At 44.0% G+C, this 26385-nt stretch overlaps 1 protein-coding gene across 1 annotated transcript in view; it reads right to left on the bottom strand.

The window, feature by feature from the left end:
- LOC115796353 (NLR family CARD domain-containing protein 3-like) overlaps window positions 1–26385 on the bottom strand; it is a 57137-nt gene that overhangs the window by 18357 nt on the left and 12395 nt on the right. Inside the window, exon 5 of the mRNA XM_030752729.1 lies at window positions 19269–19424. Coding sequence (XP_030608589.1) covers window positions 19269–19424 — 156 coding nt within the window. The remainder of the gene's footprint in view (window positions 1–19268; window positions 19425–26385) is intronic.

Here is a 26385-nt window from a genome sequence, read left to right as displayed (position 1 = left end):
TGGATGAAGAGTGAAGCAGATGACTCCCTGTAGCAGCAAAGCTTTACTAGCCCTCAGTGATCCCACTGAGAATCTACAGCTCAGTCTGCAGCTGTTCACAGCTTTCAGCTCACTGTGGTTTAGTCCTAACAGCTCTCACCAACTCCTTCACAAAGATTTCCTTTCAGCTGAAGCGCCCTGGAGTAAGACAGTCTCTCTCTCTGTGCTTTCACTGCTGAGCTCCCAGTTCTCAACAACTTCCTCTGAGTCACTAAAACACTATAGATCGAATGCACTGTGTGAAATGATTTGGTTTGGAAGTAGCACTGATCAATTCGAGCTCTGCTTCCTTTCAACAAATGCCTGCTACTCTTTGGAAATGTCTTTAGGAGACTCAGCATTTCCTTCCATCAATCTGTTTATTAGCTGAAAAATAATCAGTGTGATCTTTTCTATCTCTGCGTATTAGAGGAACTAATACATGCTTCTACATTTAGAAGGCCTGACTGCAGTATTCTGCTCTCTGTTCTACCTACAAATGTTAGAAATAGAAACTAGAACTGATTCAGAACTGCATCCAGAATGCTTACGAGGACCAGAAGGAGAGAAATGGTTCCACCTATTTGAAGTCCCTACACTGACTGCCTGACAGTTACTGATTTGAAAATCACTCCACTGTTTTTACTGTTTGAAACCTTCATGCTCACATGGAAGCAACGTATGAACCATTACAGCCCCTCAGACATGTGAGGATAGAACAATGATCCATAAACCTTCATGAAGACAAACGTGTCAGCAGGACATCAAATACAGACTCACAAAGGTGTCTCCTGTGTTTGAAGCACAGCTCAAAGGAGCCCCCTGCTGGAGCAGCTGCAGTCCTACAGTCACTCAGCCTCTTCACTACACAAACACCTCCTACAACATCCATTCTTTACACTCTGACTGCTGTGTTTGTGCAACAAACTCCAACACACACCGCTTCACATATGAACACAGAAATGTGTGTGAAAAAGAGCTGAGCTGACATTAAACATGATGGAGAATTTATTCAGAAACACTGAGTCAGGAACAACATTTAGACACACATTACCTCTCTGCAGGAAGAGGAACACCTGATTTAAAGTCAGCACCAATGCCCTTTGAACCATCGCTCTTTAAGGACACACAGCTGGGTCCAGATCCAGGTCCAGGTTCAGGTCCAGGTTCAGGTTGGTTCCTGTGAATAATGATGCAGCAGTGATGTGAGTGCTGAGCTGTGACATGGAGAAGAGTCATGGACAGTTAGAGATGGTCATCTCACCTCTGAGCTTTGGTCTGGCTCTCATGTTCCCCACACAGAGTGGTTTTAGAGGGAGGGACTCCCTCCTCTCTGTCCTCACACTGATCCATGCTGCTGAATTCACATCAGCTCACACACACTTTCTACCTTCACCTGCAGAGGAAACACACATCAGCCCAGCACACACACACTGATTCACTTTGACACTGTGACGTGTACTTAAAGTACTGAAAGTAGATCCTGTTACACTCAGTAACATGTAAGCTGTACTTTGAATCTGTACAGGCTGAAGTAACTGTAGCTGTGAAAAAGTGTCGAGCAGAAAAAAGAGAAACAACCTGCAAATATTCAAATATAGTAGCAGAACTTTAAGAGGACAAAGAAGTAAAGTACTGCAGTAAATGTACTTGGATACTTTAATTCAGACTAAGAACAGTGTTGCTGTTTCCTTCATTCACGACTGGATTTGATCTCAGTGACTTTGACCTTAACCTGCCTCAGCTGCTGTTCTTTCTTCCTGCTTTGATCTGTTAAACTTACTGCATCACTCTGTTCATGCCTAAAGCAAAGGAAGAAAGGATGCTGCACAGCTTTAAACCACTCGTTCTCCTGAAGTGAGGACACAAACAAACTGCTCTTGTTGCAGGTCCCGGCTGGCTCAGAGACTCCAGCAGCAACAAGAATGTGTGTAAAATAAATGCAGAGGGAGGGTAAGAAGCTCACCAACACTCGTGTCTTTCTCCAGACTGAGGATATTCATTTCTTTTCAGCTCATTTCCAATGATTCAGTTCTTTAAATGTGCAGTACAAACCATCAAAGTGGAGAAAGTCAAAATAGAGTGACATTCTGCTTTCATTCATTTCTCATGACTCAAAACCATCTGCAGTTACAGCTTTTTCACATCTCCAGACGACTCTTTGAAATCCTGGTGAACAGCACATGTATACTGCAGCTTTAAAGTGCTACAGGCTCCTATTTAAACAGAGCAAACTCAGTGCATCACCTGTGCTTTCACACAAGTATGTTTAGCTCATTGATAATTGGACTCAGCACTTTGTTATTTTAATGAACTCTAAACTCTCTTGGCTGTAACAAACTTCTCTAATACAGCAAGTTCACACTGACAGTCTGGCATTAACAACATTAATAATCTGGAACTGTGCAGAATTCTCTGCTTATAAAACTCATCAATCACATCAGGAGTTATACAAGAAAGACTGGGAGACATTTACATATGAAGGATGTGATTAATGTGCTCATTTCGCTTCTTGGAACCGCGTTTCAGGCGAGATTCAGCATCGGGAGAAAGACGCTAATTATCGCGAGACTAATAAAAAAAAAAACGAGGCGCACAAAGGTTCCGCTGCTCCACAATATCATTGTTATGTATTTAGCAAGAGAAATACATTGTTCAGTGGCACTATTTTGTGTTTAAGTAGAACAGCACCAAGGGTGGCGTATGTGCGCATTTATCTTGTTGTGTTCTTCTGCAAATGGCTAATAAAAGAAGGTCACGCTCCACTGAAGGTTTCGTGGTGTCTAAATAGTTATGCCATAAGTGTAGGACATAACAAATTGGCGACGACATTAAAACGGATCCCCGATGTGCATGAGATGACAGAGAGGGGGAAATCCTTGTGGAAGTGATGAACAAGACAAGAAAAAGAAAAAAAAAGCTAACCCTCCGTGTGGATGCTAATACTCCTGCTAGCGAACTGCATAGACAGCGTGAGTAACATCTCTTCTTAAGGACACTGATAAAGACACAGAAAATGTCGGGAGGTGTTGGACAAAAGGACATATTTGATAACTGCACAGAGGATTGGACAACATATGTAGAGCGAGTGGAACAATACTGTGTGGCTAATAAAGTAGAGAATGAGAAGAAAGTTGCTGTGTTTCTGAGTGTGATGGGACCAAAAACGTATAACTTGTTGCGCAGCCTCATCACAGCAGCCAAACCAGCAGGCAAAAGTTTCAAGGAGATCACGGAGGTGCTTCAAAAACATTTCCAACCGAAACCACTGGTCATAGCCGAGCGATTTCGATTCCATAAACGACATCAGCTAAAAACTGAGTCCACATTGGAGTACATCGCGGAGCTTGGGAAGAGGCTTTCAGATGCGCTGAGAGACCGTTTCATCTGCGGGCTTCACAACGAAAGCATACAGAAACGACTCCTCACAGAAGATAATCTCATGTTGAACCGTGCATTAGAGATCGCCATATCTATGGAGACAGCAGCAAAAGATGCAGGAGAGCTACAGGGAAAATACACAGAACCGCGTTCTGTAAATAAAATGCGCATGCAGCGTAACGATAAGTTACAGTCCTGCTACAGATGCGGGAAGAAGTCACATGACGCTGCAAATTGCTGGTTTAAGGATAAAGAATGCCTACAATGCAACAAAAAGGGGCATATAGAGAAAATGTGTAAATCAAAGCAGTATGATAAAAAGAAAAACAAAATGTGGAAAAGAGACAGGAAGCTGCATGACATAAATGAAACAGACTCAAATAATTCTCAAGAGGATTTGGCATTTCTTGAGCTGAACACAAACACACAGGGGAAAGATAATGATGCAATATGGCTCACACCAAAAATACAAGGAGTTAAGTTAAAGATGGAGCTGTATACTGGGTCAGCCCTCTCACTAATCTCTGAAACTAAAACACACCTCAGTGAAGCTAAAAACATACACAGGTGAAAGAATAACTCCCTTGGGAAAACTGAAAGTGAAAGTGGAATATGAGAAAGATGAGTACAACCTGGAACTGTATGTTCTGAAAAATGGAGGTGTGCCATTATTTGGGCGTGACCTTGATCTTCCAAGGTGGAATGGTCAGACTGGGCCACACCAATAGTATCAGTGAGCAAGAAGGCAAGTGATAGTGTGCGAATCTGTGGTGATTTTAAGGTTTCAGTGAACCCAGTCCTCTGCATTGATCAGTACCCACTCCCACGAATAGAAGACATATTCACAGCAGTGGCAGGTGGCAAACACTTTTCAAAAATCGACTTTGCTCAAGCTTATCTTCAGATGGAAGTAGAAGAGACATCCAAGAAATATCTAGTGATAAACACTCATAAAGGCCTATATCAGTACAACAGACTGGTCTTTGGTATCGCCAGCGCCCCAGCAGTATGGCAACGTGCTATGGATCAGGTTCTGCAGGGCATCCCAGGAACACAATGTTTTCTGGACGACATAATCGTCACAGGTGTCGATGAGGAGACTCATTTGGCTAACCTAGCAACAGTCCTGGCCAGGTTAGAAAAATATGGACTGAGAGCAAACAAAAACAAATGTGAGTTCTTCCAGGATGCCATTGAATATTGTGGCCATAAGATCGACAGGCATGGACTCCACAAAACCAAAGACAAGGTTGAAGCAGTCCTGAAGCCACCAGAACCTAAAAATGTGAGTCAACTACGCTCACTCTTGGGACTTAATTAATTATTATCACAAGTTTCTACCGAACCTGTCGACAGTTCTGCACCCCTAAACTCGCTGCTGCAACAAAATGTCAAATGGAAATGGACAAAAGAATGTGAAGAGGCATTTAATGGTGCTAAGCAGCTTAGGGCTGCAACGATTCATCGATTAACTCGATTAAATCGATTCTAAAAATTTATCGACACAAATTAACTGTGTCGATGCTTCGTTTAAACTCTGCAGCGCTCAGCTGTCTCGGTGTAAGCGGCGCTCCTCACTAGCATTAGCAGCATTAGTGCTGACGTTTTTTTGTGGGTTTATTGGGGGCTGGCAAACCAACATAGAACTGCATTACCGCCACCTACTGGACTGGAGTGTGAATCACTCACGTATACACAAGCACACATTCTAAAAAGCTCTCCGTCGCTGCGATGGATTTCCTTTAACACAGAGTGGATCATCACTAGAGTTGCCACCTGTCTCGTAAAATACAGAACCCCGTATGTTACGGGACTCCGTGGAATACGGCTCCGTAACATGCGGGGTTCCGTACTTTACGGGACGGGTGGCAACTGTCGCTGACATGCATTTCCACGCCTCCACTGCTCTCTGTGTGTCTGTGTGTGTTGTGCTTGCTGAGAATTTCAGCTGCTATTTTTGTCTTTACTTCAGCTGTAGCTACCAGAACTGGTTTGCTAGCGAGCGCGGGCCATTAGCACTAGCGATGGTTCGGTACCGGAAGGCCCGCCCCCCAGGACCGAGGGGCTCCTTCAAAATATTTTTTATACTTTAATCCCTTATTAGTGACTAAATATAGACCTGCAGTAGAAACGTATTTTCGAAAATGCTTGTGAATACAAAGCATTACACCATTACTCACACATGCGCCATGGCTCCCGCAGCCACTAGTTTTTCAAAACACTCATAGCAGGCAGCGGTTTTAACTGCGCAAGCGCAAAGAGGCGAAGCTGTGACGGTGAGCTCAAGTAGTGAAAAAGGAAACGTTTTTCCAGCGTCCAAAACAGCAGCTTTTTCTTTTAGTAACCACCATTAAATCTGTGAAACAGCTGGAGGTCCTTCATCAAGCACCTGATCAGCAAGTGTTAAGGTGAAGAAAAGAGAACTTTGTAGCTGCTCCATTCACCGCTGTTTGTTCACATGGCGAGAAACTGCATTACGGAAGTTAAAATATGCAGATAAACTGTTAATAAAAAAAAGTATTTCTTATCCGATTACTCGATTAATCGCTGGAATAATCGATAGAATACTCGATTACTAAAATAATCGTTTTATGCAGCCCTAAAGCAGCTCATTACATCAGAGGAGGTGCTGACGCATTTTGACCCAAACCTACCCCTTCCCCTTGCCTGTGATGCCTCCCCATATAGCATCGGTGCTGTGCTATCTCATAAAATGCCCGATAGATTGGAACGACCTATTGCTTTTGCCTCAAGGTCCCTAAATGCAGCAGAGCGAAACTATGCACAGATCGACAGAGAAGCATTCAGTCTAGTGTGGGGAGTGAAGAAGTTTAATCAGTATCGATATGGAAGACACTTCACCCTGATTACAGACCACCGACCACTGGTGTCCATCTTTAACCCTCAGAAAAGCATTCCAACCATGGCTGCAGCACGGTTGCAGCGGTGGGCCTTGTTCCTTGGTGCACACACTTACACCACTGAATTTAAAGGGACAAAACTGCATGGGAATGCATGGACTTTCATGCCTTCCACAAATGCAAACCACTGAAGAAACCACTGATCAAGCAACTGTGTTTCACGTGGCACAGATGGAACCTCTGCCTGTCACTAGTGCTCAGGTGAAAAGAGAAACAAGCTGAGACACAATCTTGTCCAAAGTGTATGATTTTACTGTGAATGGCTGGCCATCCTCCAGTGACACTCAATTATCTGTGTACTCTACTCTCAAAGACCAGCTATCTGTTTGCCAAGGATGTGTCTTGTGGGGAACCCGTGTCATCCTTCCACCCAAACTACGTACAAGGGTACTAGACTCACTACATGATGGACATCTGGGTGTGGTTAAGATGAACAGTCTTGTTAGGAGCTATGTTTGGTGGCCAGGCATAGACTGTGAAACATAGAGAACATAGCTAAATCCTGCACTGGTTGCCAGTAGACACTGCGCCAGCCTCAACCAGCACCTGTACACACATGGGAGTGGCCATCCACTCCATGGCAACGCATTCATATAGACTATGCTGGACCATTTATGGACCAAATGTTCCTGATTGTGGTTGATGCTCACTCAAAGTGGCCAGAAATCTTTCCTGTGAAGCAAGCAACAGCTGCCAGCACAGTCAGCATCCTTCGATCACTCTTTGCACGCACAGGTCTGCTGCAACAGCTTGTAACTGACAATGGCCGTCAGTTTACTGGAGAGGAGTTTCAGAGTTTTCTTAAGAACAACAGTGTACGACATATCACTTCACCTCCTCATCATCCAGCAACAAATGGACAAGCTGAACGGTTCATCCAGTCCTTTAAGCGGTCGATGAAAGCCAGCCGATTGGAGGGAAAGCCCATGCAACACAAAATCGACAGCTTCTTATTGGCTTAGAGAAACACCGCTCATGCAACTACTGGACACACACCTGTAATGCTTTTCATGGGACGAAATCTGAGATCACGTTTGGATCTGTTAAAACCAGACATCCGCAAGAATGTCCAGGACAAACAGTTTTCCTTGGTGGAAACAACACAGAACCAAACCAGATCATTTGACATTGGACAAAAAGTTCTTGCCAGAGACTACAGAGGCCCAAATCAGAAATGGCAGTCTGGCATGATTCTGTCACAGACTGGACCTCTGACATACAACATAAATGTTGGAGACAACTTAGTCTGGCGTCGACATGTTGATCAGATTGTAGATGCAGAAACCCACATGGTTCCAAAGCAACCCGAGAGCACGTCTACATCTCAGGATTCAGAAGAGTTTATCTTCGCAACACCACCTGAGGTTCAGGGTTTAGGTGAAACCACTGATGCCCAAACAGCCGAACTTTCCACACAGAGTACTATGAACTCTAGCCATACTGGCAGATGTTACCCTGAGAGAAATCGCAGAGCACCTCAGAGACTGAATTTATAGATTTCCAGTTCATTTTATAAGGAAACAGTTAAAATGTTTAGAGTGAACAACCTGCCACTATGTTGTAGATCTCTGAGTAGTTATTATATTTCCTGTTAAACTCTCTGGAGCAAATTTATTGGGTTACAGCATTTCCTAGAATATATTTTGGTGCTTGATGTTAATTGTGGTTCATCAAAGCTGGATGGGAGGAACTGTTATGTATTTATACATAACAGTTCCTCCCATCCATAACAGAAATACATTTTTCAGTGGCACTATTTTGTGTTTAAGTAGAACAGCACCAAGGGTGGCGTATGTGCGCATTTATCTTGCTGTGTTCTTCTGCAAATGGCTAATAAAAGAAGGTCACGCTCCACTGAAGGTTCCGTGGTGTCTAAATAGTTATGCCATAAGTGTAGGACATAACAATCATTGAAACAGGAGTAAACAACCATAAACCCGATATTCATGCAGGCTATAAAGGAACACTTATTAAGTGACATTAAAACCGTAACGTTTAAACCGACACCAATGTGGTTACATCATTTAGATGGACCACACTCTCATCCACGGACTCACACTCACACACAAAATAGCGGCACGCTGGGCCTCGTTGTTCCTGTTGTGAGTCCGTTACCGTGAAGTATGGAGCGGCAGATTTGTGGTGTTTCTAAGGTGCACACAGCTGATGTTAGCCAGGAAAAGCTCACAGACTGCTTCATTACCTTCACACGGAGCTTCACACGGAGACGATCATCTGCAGCTCCGAGTTCAGGAGAGAGAAAGTGAAAGTTTAACAGGAAGGAAACACACAGAGAGGCGTTTGAGGTCAAGTTCACAGTCAGGAACATCAGAAACTGATCAGCTGGGCTTCAGTTCTGTTTCCATCTTTAGAAACATCTGGAAACATTTGGAGGATTCACAGAAACCAGCATCACTGTCCTGTTCTTGAACGCAGCCTCTAAAATGATGTGTTTATATTGTGAGTCTGAATTCAAACTGCTTTCACTGCATATGAAAGAAAAGAGTGCAGTTTAGTTTGAGTGGTTTTAGCTGAGCTGCGTCCTTAATCACATGTGAACTGAACAGTTTGTATTGTTGAGGAGCAGGAAGCCTCTCAGTGAGCACTGTGAGGAAATCACTGTTTTTCTCTGGGACTCTTTATCTGCTTTATCTTTGACACAAGTTTGACTCTCAGAGGAAAGCTTCTTCCACATGTCTGTTTCATTAAGACTTGAAGTATTCGCTAATGGCTGGAGTACAAGAAGAAGTACATTTGTTACTTTACTGCCAACAGCAGCCAGGACCCCCCCCCCCCCCCCCCCACCAAACCCCGGCCTGGGTAAAGCTGACTGTGCTTATTTATTTCTTCATGATTTTGCCACAGTTAAACTGTTTGGTAAATGTTGGTGTTATCATTATCATTCCTTCCACCTGCTGTTGTGCGATCTGAGGATTGTCAGTCCTACAACTACAGCGCACACTTTGTGTTATCTGCACTCAGATGAATGGATGTTGGTCCTTTGCTGCTCTGCTGGTCAGAGTGTGACCGTCCAATCAGATGAAACCTGCACACACCTGCAGCTGGATTCACTCTGACCAGATTTCATCTGAACTGGTTTGAACAGTTTGAGATGTTGATTTTTACTTTTGTATTTATTTCTATCTATTTATTATATTATATTTTATTATTTTACTTGTGATTAACTGTGTATTTTATTGTTGCTTTTGTGTTTTATTTTCTTTCTACCTTCTCTTGTGCTGGTCTCTTTTGTTTCCCATGTTCTGCACTCTGGTTGCTGTTTTTAAAGTGCTTTATAAATAAAGTTGGCTTGAACACTTCCTGCTTCATCTTCAGTACATCGACCCCTCTGCAGCTGTTTTTATGAACTTCTCTCTTTCAAATGAATTATGAAATCAATTAAAAGTCAAATGTAGGTTTACTTTAGGGAAGACTGTAAAGTTTAACTGATTTCTAGAACTGCATCCTGAAACAGTTTGCAGTTCAAACATCAGTCAAATCAAAAACTTATCAAACTTTCAGAGTCTCGGAGCTCAGGATCCTGTTACAGTGGAGGTGACAGTGGGGGAGGCGGCGCTTCATATTGTAAAGTAAAGACTTTGTCAGGCTGAATAATTAGATTTTATAAATCAGATGTAAAATTAGGATTCAGCTTCATCTGATGGAGATTCAAGTTGTGTAAATGATGACAGCAGATATTATAAAGAAATGATATATTTTATATCAACCTTTTATTCTGTCTGTGATGATGTCAGAGTGGGTCAGGCTGATTAAAGTGACTCGTCACGCTCCACACTGATCCGTGCGATCCTCCATCATCGGATTAAAATGGAGGCTCCGCCCTTTATATACCCGTTGCCATGGTGAATCCTGGTATCAGAGCTCCTGATGATGGCTTTATTTTCTTACTCACGCACGCGCTAACTCAGGGTGATCATACTAACTCTGATCAGCTGATCCGTAACTGGAAACTCAGAGTTGATCAACTCAGACTCTGTTTTTAAACCTGTCAGCAGGAACTACTTCGGTGACTGCTCAGAGGAAGACATGTTCTGATAAACGGAGTCTGCAGCTTCTCGTCTCAGTAACAAGGGTTCACTGTTCATCTAAAAACCTAGAAGCTATTGATCCCAACAGTTGGAATCTGTCAGTATCCGGGTCCTTCTTCCATTTGGAGACGAGTTTATGACGCGATCTGTTTAAGCAGAGGCTCCTGTGCTGAATTTACACCGATGCTCCAAGGCAACGATGTTAAATTGAATTTATTGTTTGAAATAATTTAAAAGGCCGCTGACCCCGCTGAAACAACAGTCGGTCTCCGTCTCTGCTCCAGCTGAACTAGCAGATTTGTGCTGTTTCTAAGCTGCACACAGCTGATGTTAGTCAGGAAAACATTACAATCTGATTTATTACCTTCACACGGAGCTTCACACGGAGCTTCACACGGAGACAACAAACTGCGCCACAAAGTTCATGAGAGTGAAAGTTAAACTTTGTGAAGGAAGGAAACACACAGAGAGGCGTTTGAGGACACGTTCATCAGTTTGAATTCTGTTTAGGAGCAGAAATGCTTTGAAGCCTAAATGTGTGTTTGTGTGTTTACAGCGACCAACATCACTTTATATTAATGCTGTTTGTGTGACTTTGTGTCTTTGATTGTGTTGAGATTTCTGAATACAGTCAGAGTTTCATTAACGTTGCTGGGAAACAACCTCCTCATTTTTTTCAGTGTGTTTGCGCTGCAGTCTGTTTAAACCTGCAGTTCCTCTCTGTGACCACCTGAGGGCAGTAAGTGAGCAATCAAAGACTTCCACATAGGACACATCTATGCTTCCTCAATCTAAGCTCCTCCAGAAACCTCCTCTCTCCTTCCTCACAAATGAACAACCAGAGTGGCAACAAAGCAAAAACAGCATTGAGGGCAAAACTGTCACAATCAGATCATCATCAATGCTTTGTTAAAGTCATGCAGGGCTGCAGAGGACACTAGAAAATAAAGAGGTCAGAGGCCAGTGAGGACCATACAAATGGAGGACTCAAGTGCAGACACATTAGAGACAGAGGAACCAGCTTCAGGCTTTATTTTTCACAACAGGGATTTTCAGCAGACGAGGGTCAAAGGTGAGACTGACACAGGGAGCAGGTGCCTCGAGGCAGGAGGCCTCTGTGGCAGAAGAGAGACGTGTTAGTCCAGAAGCTCCAAGGAAAGCAAATCCACAGAAAAGGAGTCTGAAGATCAGAGCAGTGAGTAGTGCTCGGTTACTCGGCCAAATGAGCCAGTGTGTCCTAGGGAGGGGTCGCTGCTTAGTTAGTCCATGGGGGGAGTATTTTCAGGAGGCAGGCAGGGAAGCTGAATGCAGACCAGAGAGTGTAGATGAAGAGGAGCAGACTCAGCAGGTGAGTTATGCAGGTGAGCGGTCGTCCTTTGGAGACTGCAAACAGGGAAACATTAGTGATGTTCCATCTGATACTAAAGCCTCGAGGTCTGTGTAGAGCAAAGGGGGCGTTTTCACATCAAGTCTTTGTGGAGGTCCGAATCGTTTTTCACAATTTCACGTGATAAAAGCCAAACGAGGCGCCGTTTCCTGAAATCACGTGACTGCTTCTTCACACCTGAACTCAAAGATTAAGAAGTGTGGCCCAATGTTTTTGTTTAGAGCAAGAACAAATCTAATGCTGAGTGAGTCCATTGTGAAGAGTTTCAGTGCTTCCAGCTGCAAAGAATGCTGAAAGGATGAAAACAGCTGTTTGCCCTCATCCAGATGTGAGTGGATGTTTGTGCAGATGTGTAACAGCAGTTTGTTGGAATCAGACAGTCAGAGACAAGAGTGTTATTTACAGGGAGAGAAGAAGAAGGATCTCTATCTGTGTACAACAACAAGAGTTGATGAAGGTGAACAACTGTTGAACAACTGTGCTGTGAAAATGTTCACGTCTGTCAGATCCAAGAATGACATTCAGATCACGAGCTCGGCTCTTAGAGCTGTTTTTACCTGCAGCTGTTTCTCCACATCTGCAACAAGAGTTTCACTAAATCAGACAAAAGGATGAAGCAGAGAGAGAAAATAGATCTTCTAGACATCTATATCTATGTGTGCGATTGTTTTAGAAGAACTCTGAATAAGGGAATCGTTACATTTCAGACAGCAACAATGAAAGTGGAATAGAGGAAACTACTCTGAGAGGTGGCTTCATGTTTCTGCAGCTTATTTTAGTCTGTCTGTCATCTCTCTATTTCAAACAGTCACAACAACTTTATTCATTAATAACTGCATTGTAAAACGTTTCAGCTGTTTCTGATGACAAAGATAAACTGAGGAAAGTGGAAGTTTTTCAGCTGGGTGAGTTCATCAGCCTCCATATACTAAAAGTGTGCGAGCAGGAAAACTGCACAGGTTTGTACTGTGTAAAGGGAAATGCTACTAAAAATCTCTGCTGTCTGCAGGAGACGGGGAGGAGGAGCCCCTGGAACTGGGCTCCATACAGAGGTCGCTGTTTCATTGATGCTCCACAAGCTTTGACTTGGACTCAGGCTGAGGTCATACAGATGTTTGACTGCAGCTGTTAATGCTTCCAAGGCTCTGTGTGTGTGTGTGTGTGTGTGTGTGTTCCCTCGTCTAACTCTGTCACAGCCTCAAAGTCTGTTAAAACTAAAGGTCGACTAAACTTTGACCTCAGTGAGGAGGTGTGGTCGACCATGTTGGTATGTGTGATGTAATCACATTTTCCAAAGTTGTGATTGGTTGAAGCAAACAAACTTTCTTAATAATAATGACCAGGATGGACGGAGAAATGGATCCAATCACTGCATTTCCTCTAAACTACAGGTTTCCTCCAGGAAGTGAATCCACTGATGTTTCTATTTTTGCACAGTTATCAACCATGATGCAATGATTTTGATCTTTGATATTAATGCAGAAATCATTGAGCTTCTTTGAAATGAACAAACTCACCTGTTCATACAAACTCAGTTCTTTCAACACAGCATCATGTCAGTGATCAGCTGATAGGCTTAAACAGTACAGCCTGCAGTCCATCTTCATCAATAATTACTCTTAACTGATCATCAAATCAATGATTACCTGCATGAAAATCTTCCTCTTGAAATAATCTTCATTTTTATATCAATTTTATAATCCAAATGTCTCAGTAAAATGATGAATCCAAACAGATCAATGTTGTTTGTTGGAAAGGTCACAGTGTGGGGATGAACCAAGGCCAACACTTTACCTCAGAGGAATATTTTGACATTTTGGGACCAAACAGATCTCGTCTTACATTTTACAGCCAAGAAATCAAATGAGTAGAACTTGAGCCTCCCGAGCCTTTCTGTGTGGAGTCTGCATGTTCTCCTGGTGTCTGCACAGGTTTCTGTTTAGGTTTCAGTGCTGTGATTGGTTGAACTTCATCATCAACAGTTCATTGTTAGACTTGTGTGACCGCGTGGGGCTTGTTTCTGTTTGGCTCCAACATTCAGACGCTGTGATCACAGTGAAAAACATCAACACATCATTAAAACCACATCAGATGATCATGATGAGTTTCTATCAGTCTGTAAATTCCTGAGAAAGACAAAAAACTCCCTGAAAATGTCTGATTATCATTTCCAAACAATAACTGCTCATTGATTTGATCACAGTAATCTTTCCTCATGGAATCATTTGGACTCTTTGAGCCGAGACTCTGAACTTCAGTTTGATGGATTTTCTACATTTAATGGTCTGAGATCATTTTATGATGATATTTCAGAGCTTGTTAATATTTCAATGTGAAATGCTGCCAGAACACATTCAGACTCTGTAGCAGCTGTTTCAAAAACTCCTCAAAGATACACACACCATTTCAAAATCTTCAGATTGTTTTTCTTGGCTCAGCAGAGCATGCAGATATATTTATATATTTGTTTAAGCTGCAGAAGAAGAAAAGCAGGAGCAGCAGGTGAGATTTTTTACAGTAACATCATCCTTCAGATTCCCAAACATCACTTTAATGTGAAAAGTGAAGCTTCAATCTGGCCTCCTTTTCTCAGCTCTTACTTTGAAAGTCTGTGATTTTCCTCTGAATTTCCCTTTCCCAGGAATACAGCAACATTTCTCTCCTTTCCTTCCATCTTCCTGTTCAGGAGGCAGGAGCTTAAACTCAGATCCTCCTCTGAGCTCTAACATGTATTTGCTGCTATCAGCATCCTGTTGGATTGATTACAGTGTGTGTCAGTGACAACTGTGTGGCACAAAAAGAGTCTTATTGTCATGATTTCCACTTCCTGTTGTTTCATTTCATTCCTTTAAAATCTTTGTGTTTGATTGTGTTACGTTTCTATCCCAACAAGTAATCAACTCTTATGGATAATTAAGTTTACAGTTTTAGTCATTTGCTCTTAAGTGTGCACAGCCCGTGTGTCACTTCCTGTTTACGTCTCAACGCAACAGCAACACCCGAAGGAGCAGCGCTAACCCACAACTTTCTGATTTGGAGTAACAAAGACATCTTCTACAAATGGAAATCTCTGTTTGTGGAATATTGGTTTCAGAACATCATCATATGGGTTGAGCAGTTATTCAATAGTGAAGGACTTTTGCTCAGCTATGAAGAATTTGTCAGAAAATGTAATATCCCTGTAACTCCTGGAGACTATGCCAGGGTATTTGGAGCCGTCCCCTCTGGCGTATGTTTGCTTTTCAAGGGCCAAAAGAGGCTCGATGCTTTCGACCTCACCTGTCTGTCTCCAGCAGACACGCCTGTAGGGAAAACCTGTCTTTGTGGTCAGCGAGCAAATAGCAGAGCTAGAAGAACGTTTGGTCTTGTTAACAACTGAACACAGAAAAATAACTCTGGATACTTCATAAACTTTCTGATGTTAATGTCAAAATATCATATTTATTGTTGCAAACAACAAGACAGATCGCACAAATAGATTTTGTGAGTCATAAAAACAAGAACTTTGCAGAAATGAACCCTCTCTGAGCTCACAAGTGGGCAAAAATGGAATGATTTGTAATAGTTTAATTTGAGCACATTTGGTTTCCACTGTTGTAAATATTCCTTCATAAGTCGGTACTGTGTGAATATGTGAATATGGACCTTCACTTTGTGACTGAGGGAGGCACAGCAGATGTGATCTCATGAATGAGCTCAGATCGGTCACTCTGTGTCTCCACACAAACAGAAAGCATTGATGTTCAGATTGAACTCCTCACTGTTCAGTGATCAGTGTGAGTGACAGCAGCAGGGAAAGCTCCATTCACTCTGAGTCTGTATTTGTAGTGGAGGTGGAGGGATTTAAACCTCACATGATGAGATGCTAGCAGGCAGAGCAAACATGGAACGCTGTGACCAAGGAGCTGACATAGTACAGGAACATCTGTGCCGAGTATGACCTGGAAGTCCCGAGGTACGAGCCCACAGGGGGCGGAGTTTAAAAAGACACCCAAAAATCACAGAGAAAAATGATGCAGCAGGCTGGTCTATTTTGATGACATTTCATTGGAGCAACTGAAATCATACTCAGTAGTTTGTGTGGTCCCCATGTGCTTGCACGCATGCCTGACAATGTTGGGGCAGGCTCCTAATAAGACCACAGATGATGTCCTGGGGGGTCTCCTCCCAGTTTTAGACCAGGGCATCACCGAGCTCCTGGACAGTCTGAGGTGCAGCTTGGCGGCGTTAGATGGACCTAAACATAATGTCCCAGAGGTGTTCTGTTGGCTTTAGGCCAGGCAAGCATGGGGGCCAGTCAATGGTATCAGTGACTTTATCCTCCAGGAACTCCCTGCATCATCTCACCACATGAGGCCGGGTATAATCATACAGCAGGAAAAACCCAGGACCCACTGCACCAGCGTGGGGTCTGACACTGGGTCTAAAGGTTTGCATCCCAATACCTGATGGCAGTCAGGGTGTTGTTGCTGAGCCTGTGGAGGTTTGTGCGTCCCTCCGTGGATATACCTCCCCAGACCATCACTGAGCCATCACCAAAGCGGCCATGCTGAATGATGTTACAGCAACAATGTTGTCCACGGCTTCTCCAGACCCTTTCATGTCTGTCACATGTGCTCAGAGTGAACCTGCTCTCATCTGGAAGAAGCACAGGGCACCAGTGGTGGACCTGCCAATTCTATGGAAAACAGCAGCTGGCTTCACGGTGCCGGGCAGTGAGCACAGGGCCCACTCGATGACATTCGGCCCTCAGGCCACCCTCATGGAAACTGTTTCTGATTGTTTGCTCAGAGACGTTCACACCAGTGACTGCTGGAGGTCCTTTTCTATATCAGGCAGTGCTCGTCCTGTTCCTCCCACAAAGGAGCAGATACACGATCTCTCTCCGTCTCTATTAGAGCTTCAGTCAATGTTCAGCACATTTTGAACACATAGAGGGATTTTCTCTGCTGATCAAACAGGAGAGTCTCACTGATGTACGGTTTAATCACAATCACTTTATTATTCTGACACTGAACAGACTCACAATCAAACTAGAAAGCTGAGGTCCAGGAACAGGAAATGATGTTCCTGCTACATCACTGAAACTGTCACATTCAGCAAATATTGCTGATCCAAGTTACACACTTTGACTTTAGTACTGTACAGATTCTCTGCTGAAGCAAAACATTTAAAACCTGCTGAGCCAGATCTGACTAACACAACACAATAAGGTCATGCAATGAAGTCACAACAGTGTAACATATGCTCCATAGTCAGGAATTTACATCAGCTGGTGATACAGGAAGTAAATTTCACAAAATATATTAAAAAAACAATGTTGTCAAATAATGAAATTTCTATCTAGTTTCTAAAGGATCATTTAATTGTCCAAATGCCACCACAGACAAGTTAAAGTCTAGCTGTGATTTCATCATTCTAACAGCAGTAAAATAAATGTCAGGATGAACTCTGGCTGCTCACCAAACTTGTGTTCATTGGACAATAATGTGTGAACGTCTCTGAGCAGTTTGTAAATTGATGTTTTGGGTCAGTGCAGCTCAGTGATTCCTCTCTGATATCACAGTTTGTCTCATCTGCAGCAAACGAACTGCAGCTGATATGAACTGAATCATCTGAGCTGAACTGAGCTTCAGAGAAACACAACATCCTGATATTCACTGTGAAGCTTTGAGTGGAAAAAGACAGAAAAACAACATGTGGATCCTGGAATAATGGCAGCTTCCATCTTTAAAGGACTGAAGAGGAAGAAGTTTACAAGGAATCATTGAGAACAGTTTCAAACATCAACTGATTGAATCCATGAATCTGAAAACGTGTTTGTGAGTGAAAGAGACAGACATGTACAGACTGAACTATCTGTTCAACAGTCAGAGTTTCTCTGACAGGAGGACACTCTTTACACTCAACTCAGCACAGAGACACTGAGGAAGCACAAGACCAGAACATAAATCCAGGATAAAGAGGTTCAGTGAATGTGGTGTTGAAGGTGTGGAGGTGGATCAGAGTGTCAGAGGAGACTCTGTAGAAGGACAGAGTGCCAGCAGGACAGTCCACATACACTGCTACTCTGTTAGAGACAGAGGAGGAGGAGATGAATGTTTTTCTGTTGTTGTGCCAGACAGAGTAACCATAATTAGAGCAGTTCAGACTCCAGGACTGATCATTCCATCCAAACAAACAGTCATCTCTGTTTCCTTTCCTGCTGATTCTTCTGTAACTCACTGATATATAAACCTTTCCTCTCCACTCGACCTCCCAGTAACAGCGACCAGTCAGACCATCTCTACACAGCAGCTGAGAACACTGGTCATCAAATCTGTCTGGATGATCAGGATATGACTGAAGATCCTCCACACGTGTCACCTTCCTGTTGTTGTCAGACAGTGTGAGGTTTCTGTTCATTGTGTTTGTGTCAATTGTGAGTTGACAGGAATCTGATTGAGAGAACAAACACAATCCAGCTGCAGTTATTGATCCATCATCTGTTCATTGATTGACACTTTGATGATGACTCCTGACATCAGAGATGTGAATGAGTGATGTGACAGTTTGAAGATGGTTGAATGTGTGCTGCTTTGTTTTCATCAATCACATTAAAAACACACTTACACTTCCTCAGACCTGGGATCAGCCATCGGACTCCAGCAGGCTCCACCCTGAAAGGAGGAGGGGGGTCAGAGCAGCACAGTCTCTTTCAGCATGCACACATGGACATTACATCGCTCTCAGACACACACTGTTAGACACTGATTGTCAGATTGTGTCCTCTTTGTGTTTGTTCTAAATGGAGAACATCAGTGACTCTGTGAGCTGTTAATTAACAGCTCTGGAAAAAGATGCAACAGGTTTGTTGTATTTTTCTGCATGGAAATGATCACAGAGGGACCTGCTGACTTTCTGTTCTCCTGTCCTTGATGTGCTGCTACTTGGTCTGAATATTAATGATCAGAGTGGATCAATGATCAGATCATTATTGCAGTGCACAAACAAAGGCAGCTGCAGTGAACTACAAAGGAAGCATCTGTCACTTCACTTTTCATTAGTTTCTGTTTTTGGATTCTCCTGCTCTGTTTCACTCACTCTGATTCTCATACTCGTCTGCTTCACTTTGATTTTTCTCACTGACTTTGATGCTCAATATTTCAGATTCTCCTAACAGGAACATGAGCCACTGCAAATCAATAGAAAGGCTCATTTATTGATTTATGAAACTTAATCCCATTGATGGTCAGAGGGTAAAAATGTGAGACTGTTCCTCTGCAGAGATCACTTTGAACTGGTTGCTCCATTGTTGTTGATGGAGATTTTCTCCTTTGAGACCCCCATACAGATATCTACTGTTTCTGTTCAAGCAGACTTTCTGATAGAAGCAAAGTAAAAAGGTTCCTCTATGTGTGACTGTTCAGATAACACTCGTATCCAGCATGAAGTCATCAGACAGGGCCAGAGTGAAGTACAGCTTCCTCCTCTATCAGACACTGTCTGTGGCTGCAACAGGCCTCTCCATACCTGAGAGTTTCCAGTCTCAGCTGCTCCAGCAGCTTCACTCCTGCCTCTCCTGGATGGTTGTAGCTCAGGTCCAGCTCTCTCAGATGGGAGGGGTTGGAGCTCAAAGCTGAGACCAGAGACTTACAACCTTCTTCTGTGATCAGGCAGCCTGACAGCCTGCAGACATGACAGATACTCTTAGAGAACAGCAGAGCAGCTGCATGCAGACAACAAACTGCAGCAACAAATCAGTTTAAAATGAAATGACTGAAACAGGAGTTCAAAATAACCAAGTCAGTCTAAATGTTAAAGTCTACAAGTGATAAAATCAGTGAAGTCAAAATGATGATCAAATCTACATAAAGTAGGACTGAGGCTGATGGGAGTGTCATTAGTTTTGCTGCTTTTTGGTTTGAATGAAAGTTTTGGTCAAACTAGAAGTCTGAGCAGATGATGGCACTAAATTAAAAGTCTGCTGATTGTTTAAGTTCTTATATTTCATTGTGAGGACAACATGAACATCTGAAACTAATTTGATCACAACCCATCAAATCTTTGCAGAACCAAAGTGGCAGCTAAACATCATCCTCCACTGAACTGTGCTGCTGGTGAGGCTGACATCATTTAAAGGTGCACATGAGGAAAGACTTCATTAAGAATCAGACACAGAGAGAGGAAGAAGAACCAGGGTTAGAATAGTTTTGGATTTTACATCATAGTTTAGTTTTAGTTAGTTTTTTAGTTTTAGTTTTTTCAAACTTTATCAGCTGCAAGATTCAAGGCACAAAAGTGACTATTGTGTAATAAAAACTGGACAAAGATCCCTTTAAAGAAATATATTCAACAACAACTGTTCACAGACAGCAGCACTACAGGCTAAATGTGTGTAAGATTAAGGACACTCATGAACATCAACAGGGCGCAACAAAGAAAATATGAACTCCAAAACTCAATAAACTCTACACCTGGAGTGGTGGCCTAGGGGAGAAGAAGAGGGTTCGTCACTGAGAGGACCCTGGTTCAAATCCTCGGGCTGGCATCACTGTGGGTCCCTGAGCAAGCCCACCCCCCCAGGTTGCTCCCCGGGCGCCCTTTGGCTGCCCCCTGCTCCATGCTGTGCTGTGTGTACTACATACTCCATGTGTGTGATGGGTTAAATGCAGAGAATGAATTTCACTGCATGTAAATGTATGTGACAAATAAAGCTCTTTCTTCTTCTTCTTCTTAATAAAGTTCAGCTCGGCTCGTAGCTGCTAACTAGCTCGCTCGTCTCCTGTAGGTCAGCTCAGCAAAGAGGAGAGATGCAGCGAGTTCAGAAGATTGCAGCAGCACAACTTTATTCCTTTACAGGAAGCAAGGCAGGGGCGGAGCTTCTGGAGGGGCTGGGAGGGCAGCACACCCCCGGCCCGGGGCTAGCGGGGGCCCGGATGGGAGAGAGGAGAGGAGAATAAGATTTCAGGTAGCCAGGCCTCTGTCATGTCCGAGGCGAGGTGGAGAAGGAGGGCCCTGTCTTGATTATATCGCAATATGCATGGCTCAATGTGCACAGTATACAACCCACTATACATCACCCATCATTCATGTTTTACACGGGGGTTTTAAAGGTTGCAACAGTCAGGACTGAGTCATGGTTGCTCAAAACTTTACAAGACCGACTGACTTTAGTGATGTAGTAGGTGTAAAATATTGAATAAGATGTTGACTGGCTTTATTTTCACTCTTAGGTGGAGCATTTTTACGGACTAAGCTAACATGAGTGGCACTTCATAACATACACATTCCCGCTGTTCTGGGCATATGTATGTTATAAAATGATGTTATGATGAGCTTTATTATTTGGGTATAAAGGGCCCGGTCATTTGCCCCGCCCCCGGCCCGGCTCTGATTTGTTCCGCTAGTGAAGCAAGGACCGTGTACAGTGGGATACATTTCAGTCAGAACCGGCTAACTAAACTCTTGTTGGGCTGCAGCAGCTGGTAGTCAGCCACAACTTATTTTCACCCACACCGAGCACACTTTTCCCTCGCGCTCCTCTCCCGCGTTAGCCCGCACACACACACAGGGGGCAGAGAAAGTGGGTGGTCTCTCCTTAGCCTACAACACTCAACCTGTGGCCTGCACTACATTACCCATAAGGCTACAGCTGTAGCCACAGCTGTCTTTGGCCTCAGTCGGCTTTGTTTCTTACCAGCGCTGGAAAAAAAAAAGAAAAGTTTGGATGTTTTTGGTTGACTTTTAATCTTTCTGGGAGTTTGTGTCATCAAGTTTTCACACTGTTAAACAAAGCTAGAAACTGGTGTAGCCAGGGGTGTGGTGGCCATCGGGAGGTTTCCGAACCGGCCGGTGATCGGATTTTATTTTATTTTTTTAACCCAATTAAGCACAGCATCAGCGTTTGGACGGTTTCGAAGGTCCAGGCCCGTCCAGTCAGGTCACTGTGACTCCTCAGCTGAATTCTACTGATACATTTCAACTATAATTATATAAATTCATACAATATGGAAACGAAAAATTTAAATACCGATGTCACCATTAAATTATTGCAGTGTGATCTCAGTTTATTTGGTTTATCGCTTCTGCAGCGATGGTGGTGACCAACATAATTGAGGAGAACACTGAACAGAGGGTGGATGCAGGTCAGACTTGGGGAACTTCCTCTAATGTCTGAAAATAAATAGGTAATTCAGCATGTGCAGAAACAAATGGAGGATTGAGGATTTTCAGCGCTCACAGTCAGCTGTCCCAGCGTGAGTTCGTTGATCCACTTTTGCACCGAAAGAAATGTTTCTCCTGTTTGTAAATGGATCGCCTATATCGTTCTTCACAGCCCACAGAAACAATAATGAGTTATACCTGTGTATACTGCTTGTATTAAATAGAAGCGTTGGTTAAAAATAATAATAATAATTCAGCAATTACAAAGCCCAGCTCAAAAAACAAACAAACAAACAAAAAAATAACAGGTTCATTAAATTAAAAAAAGAGAAGAAAAAACAAATGAATCCCGGTGTTGTGCCAAAAAGTGATCGTCTGCCAGAAAATGTTTGTCCATATTTAAACTGTTGTAAATGACTTGCTGATCTATAATCTGTGAAAAATACGTCAAGATGGCGGCGCGCACAGACGCAGCGGCTCACGGCTCTTCCTTTCGGTGCTCTTTTTTGTACTTTTTGTATTTCATATTTGTTAGTTTTGGTGCATTTGTCTCTGTAAACAACTGCTACACACGCCAGGATCTTGTGGACATTGGCTACCGGCACAAGATATCAGTATCGAGTGATTTTCACTACACTCATAACATCCCAGACGCTATAGCGAGACCGCCGGGGGCTCCGTGGATTGTTATCGGGTCTGGAAGGCGCCGCCGACGGCGGAGGGAGAGGAAGCAGAAGCGGGGCTGCAGGTCCGGCTTTGTGCTGAAGCTGAAATGCCAACCACACAGGCCTCCTCTGCCGAGCCTGTATCTCTCCAACGCCAGGTCCATGGTAAATAAAACGGACAACCTAGAGTTAGAGCTGGCTGTAAATCGCTATGTTCGTGACTCCTGTGTAATGATTATCACCGAGACCTGGCTAAACCCCCACATTCCCGATGCTAGCGTGCAGCTAGCAGGCCGCACTCTGCTATGCGGAGATCGGACCAAGGACTCCGGTAAGAGCAGGGGAGGGGGTCTCTGTATTTACGTGCATGAGGACTGGTGTAACAACGGAACAATCATAGACAAACATTGTTCCCCAGACCTCGAGTACATGTCTGTAAGATGTCGGCCTTTCTTTCTACCCAGAGAGCTAACAGTAGTGATCGTCACAGCTGTGTATATAGCTCCCGATGCTAACGTTAGCATGGCGCTCTCTCTCCTGCTGAACGCCATTAACGAACAGCAGCGGGTCCACCCCGACGGTGTTCTTATTATCGCGGGAGACTTTAACAAGGCCAACTTAAAGACTGTACTCCCGAAATTCCACCAACATGTCAAATGTTCCACAAGAGGGGAGAACACTCTTGACCATGTTTACTCCAACATTAAGCACGCTTACAGAGCCAAACCCCTCCCCCACCTCGGCCAGTCCGACCATCTTTCCCTGCTGCTCACCCCAGCATACACCCCCCTCAGACGGAGAGCCAGGCCTACTGTAAAAACCATTACAACCTGGCCTGAAAACGCACTCTCCGACCTACAGGACTGCTTTGCATACACAGACTGGGACTTATTCGAACACGAGGACCTAGAAACATTCACAGGGACGGTACTGGACTACATTAAGTTCTGTATCGGAAATGTGACTGTCAGCAAAAACATCCGGGTTTTCCCTAACCAGAAACCCTGGATGAACAGCCAGGTCCGTTCACTCCTCAAAACCCGTGATGCTGCCTTCAGGTCAGGCGACAGAGCTCTGTACAGGGCTGCTCGAGCTGACCTGAAAAGAGGAATTAAAAAAGCCAAAATTGACTACAGGAGGAGAATAGAGTCCCATCTGTCCAGCAATAACACACGGGAGGTGTGGCAGGGCATTCAGAACATCACAAACTTCAGAGGCTGTGATGTGACTGCAGGAGACCTGAGTGTGTCACTAGCAGAGGAACTTAACTGTTTCTTTGCTCGCTTTGAGATGCCTCAGGACCACCCATCTGCTCCAGTCCTGCCCCCCCCCACCAGGCTGCACCCCACTCACTGTCCAGGAGCATGAGGTACGGCGCGTGCTCCTGGCAGTGAACCCCAGGAAGGCTGCCGGACCAGATGGAGTACCTGGCAAGGTGATCAGAGCGTGTGCCCACCAGCTCACCCTGATTCTCACCAGGATTTTCAACCTCTCCCTGGCCCAAGCAGTCATCCTCCCCTGCCTAAAAACAGCCACAATCATCCCCGTGCCCAAAAGGTCATCTGTCACCAGCCTAAATGATTACCGCCCTGTGGCCCTCACACCGGTAATCATGAAGTGCTTTGAGAGACTGGTTCTCCAGCACATCAAAGACCATCTGCCCCCCACTTTCGACACCCATCAGTTTGCATATCGTGCAAACAGATCCACAGAGGACGCCATCGCTGTAGCTCTCCACTCTGTGTTGAGCCACTTGGAGCAGCAGCAGAGCTACGCTCGCATGCTCTTTGTGGATTACAGCTCAGCGTTCAACACAATCATCCCGGACATTCTCACCACCAAACTGCACACCCTGGGCCTCCCCCCTCTCACATGTTCCTGGATCAAGGACTTCTTAACCAACCGGCCCCAGACTGTGAGACTTGGCCCCCATCTCTCCTCCACCCACACACTGAGCACTGGCTCCCCACAGGGCTGTGTGCTGAGCCCCCTCCTGTACTGCCTCTACACCCATGACTGCAGTCCGGCCCACAATAACAACCTCATCGTCAAATTTGCTGACGACACCACAGTGGTTGGACTCATCTCAAAGGGAGATGAGGCAGCTTACAGAGAGGAGGTCCTGAAGTTGACAGCCTGGTGTTCAGAGAACAACCTGGTACTGAACACCATGAAAACCAAAGAGATCATCATCGACTTCAGGAAGCACAGGACTGACCCAGCTCCCCTCTACATCAACGGCGAGCGTGTGGAGAGGGTCCACACCTTCAGGTTTCTCGGTGTCCTCATCTCTGCTGATCTCTCTTGGTCAGATAACATCACAGCTGTTATCAAGAAGGCTCAGCAGCGACTTCACTTCCTGAGGGTCCTCAGGAAGAACAACTTGAACTCAAACCTGCTGCTGACCTTCTACCGCTCATCCATTGAGAGCCTGCTGACGTACTGTATCACAGTATGGTATGGCAGCTGCACTGAGGCAGACAGGGTCAGGCTTCAGAGGGTAGTCAAGACAGCACAAAGAATCGTTGGCTGCCCTCTCCCCTCCCTGATGGACATCTACACCTCCCGCTGCATCAGCAGAGCCAGGAACATCATCAAGGACAGCTCACACCCTGGCTTTGACCTGTTTGACCTGCTGCCCTCTGGCAGGCGCTACAGGTGCATCAAAGCCAGAACAAACAGACTCAGGAACAGTTTCTTCGCCAGAGCAATCACCACCCTGAACTCACACACTCACCCACTGTAACTGTGCAACACCCACATCTCTGTGCAATATTATATCATTTATACTGAACAATATCTAACATTCCTATATTGTGTAATATCCAGTATTCATTCACTAGTGCAATATTCATTCACCAAGTGCAATATTCATCATCTTCATTATTATATGTATACACGCATTTACTTTCTTACAATGTACAGATGCACCAATGTAGGTATGTATGTATATATTTTTATACATTCTATTTTTTGTATATTTTACACATTGTTTATTTTCTGTATATCTCTTGATCATATTGAATGATATCAAGTCATTTTGAGTAAGAAACAACATTTCTGTCACAAGGTAGAAGCTAGTGTTTTAGCACTCGAGATCGGTCTTGGTCTCGAGACCGCTTTTTGATGGTCTCGGTCTTGTCATGGACTCGGACCTTGCGGACTCTGGATTTTATTTCAAGACCAGTCAAGACCACAGCTCCAGAAATATCACTAAATTGCCAGAATACTGTCCAATTTATTTGTTAACATTTTTGCTTTTATTGGATGCAAAACGTACTGATTCAAATCCAACAAAGATTGCGCTCCTCTGCCTCTCAAAGGAGCGCACCTCACAGACTCCGCCCTGGCTAGGTCGCTGCTATTATCGCTGCTTACGCCTGTATCATTTCACCGCAGCTTGTAATCTCCCACAGAGCACTGACAGTTTCATTCACAGTGTGCACGTTTGATCTCACTATGGTCACGCGTGTGCTGCATAAATCGAAATAACAACCGGCATGAACACGTGGAGAAGTAAGAGGGAAAATTAAGATCAAAGGAAAATTTCAGGCTTCCGATTCAACAAACAAATCCCAGCATGAAAGGTAAATACCAACCTTCATGTATTTGATACACAAACTAAAAATTTAATGCAAGTTTTAGGGCTGCAACGATTCTTGGAGTAACGCAATTTGATTATTAAAAATCCTCGACACAAATTTGTTGCTTTGATGTTTCCTTTCAACTCTGCAGCTCAGGTGTCTCCGTGTAAGCGGAGCATTTCCTCCACAATAGTTCTCCATCGCTGTAACAGATTTCCATCATTTGGAAAAAAA

This window comes from Archocentrus centrarchus, chromosome 2 (assembly GCF_007364275.1).
Source record: "Archocentrus centrarchus isolate MPI-CPG fArcCen1 chromosome 2, fArcCen1, whole genome shotgun sequence".
In the NCBI taxonomy this organism is placed as follows: domain Eukaryota; kingdom Metazoa; phylum Chordata; class Actinopteri; order Cichliformes; family Cichlidae; genus Archocentrus; species Archocentrus centrarchus.
Note: the sequence above shows the minus strand (reverse complement) of the source record. Positions and strands in the feature narration are given on the sequence as shown.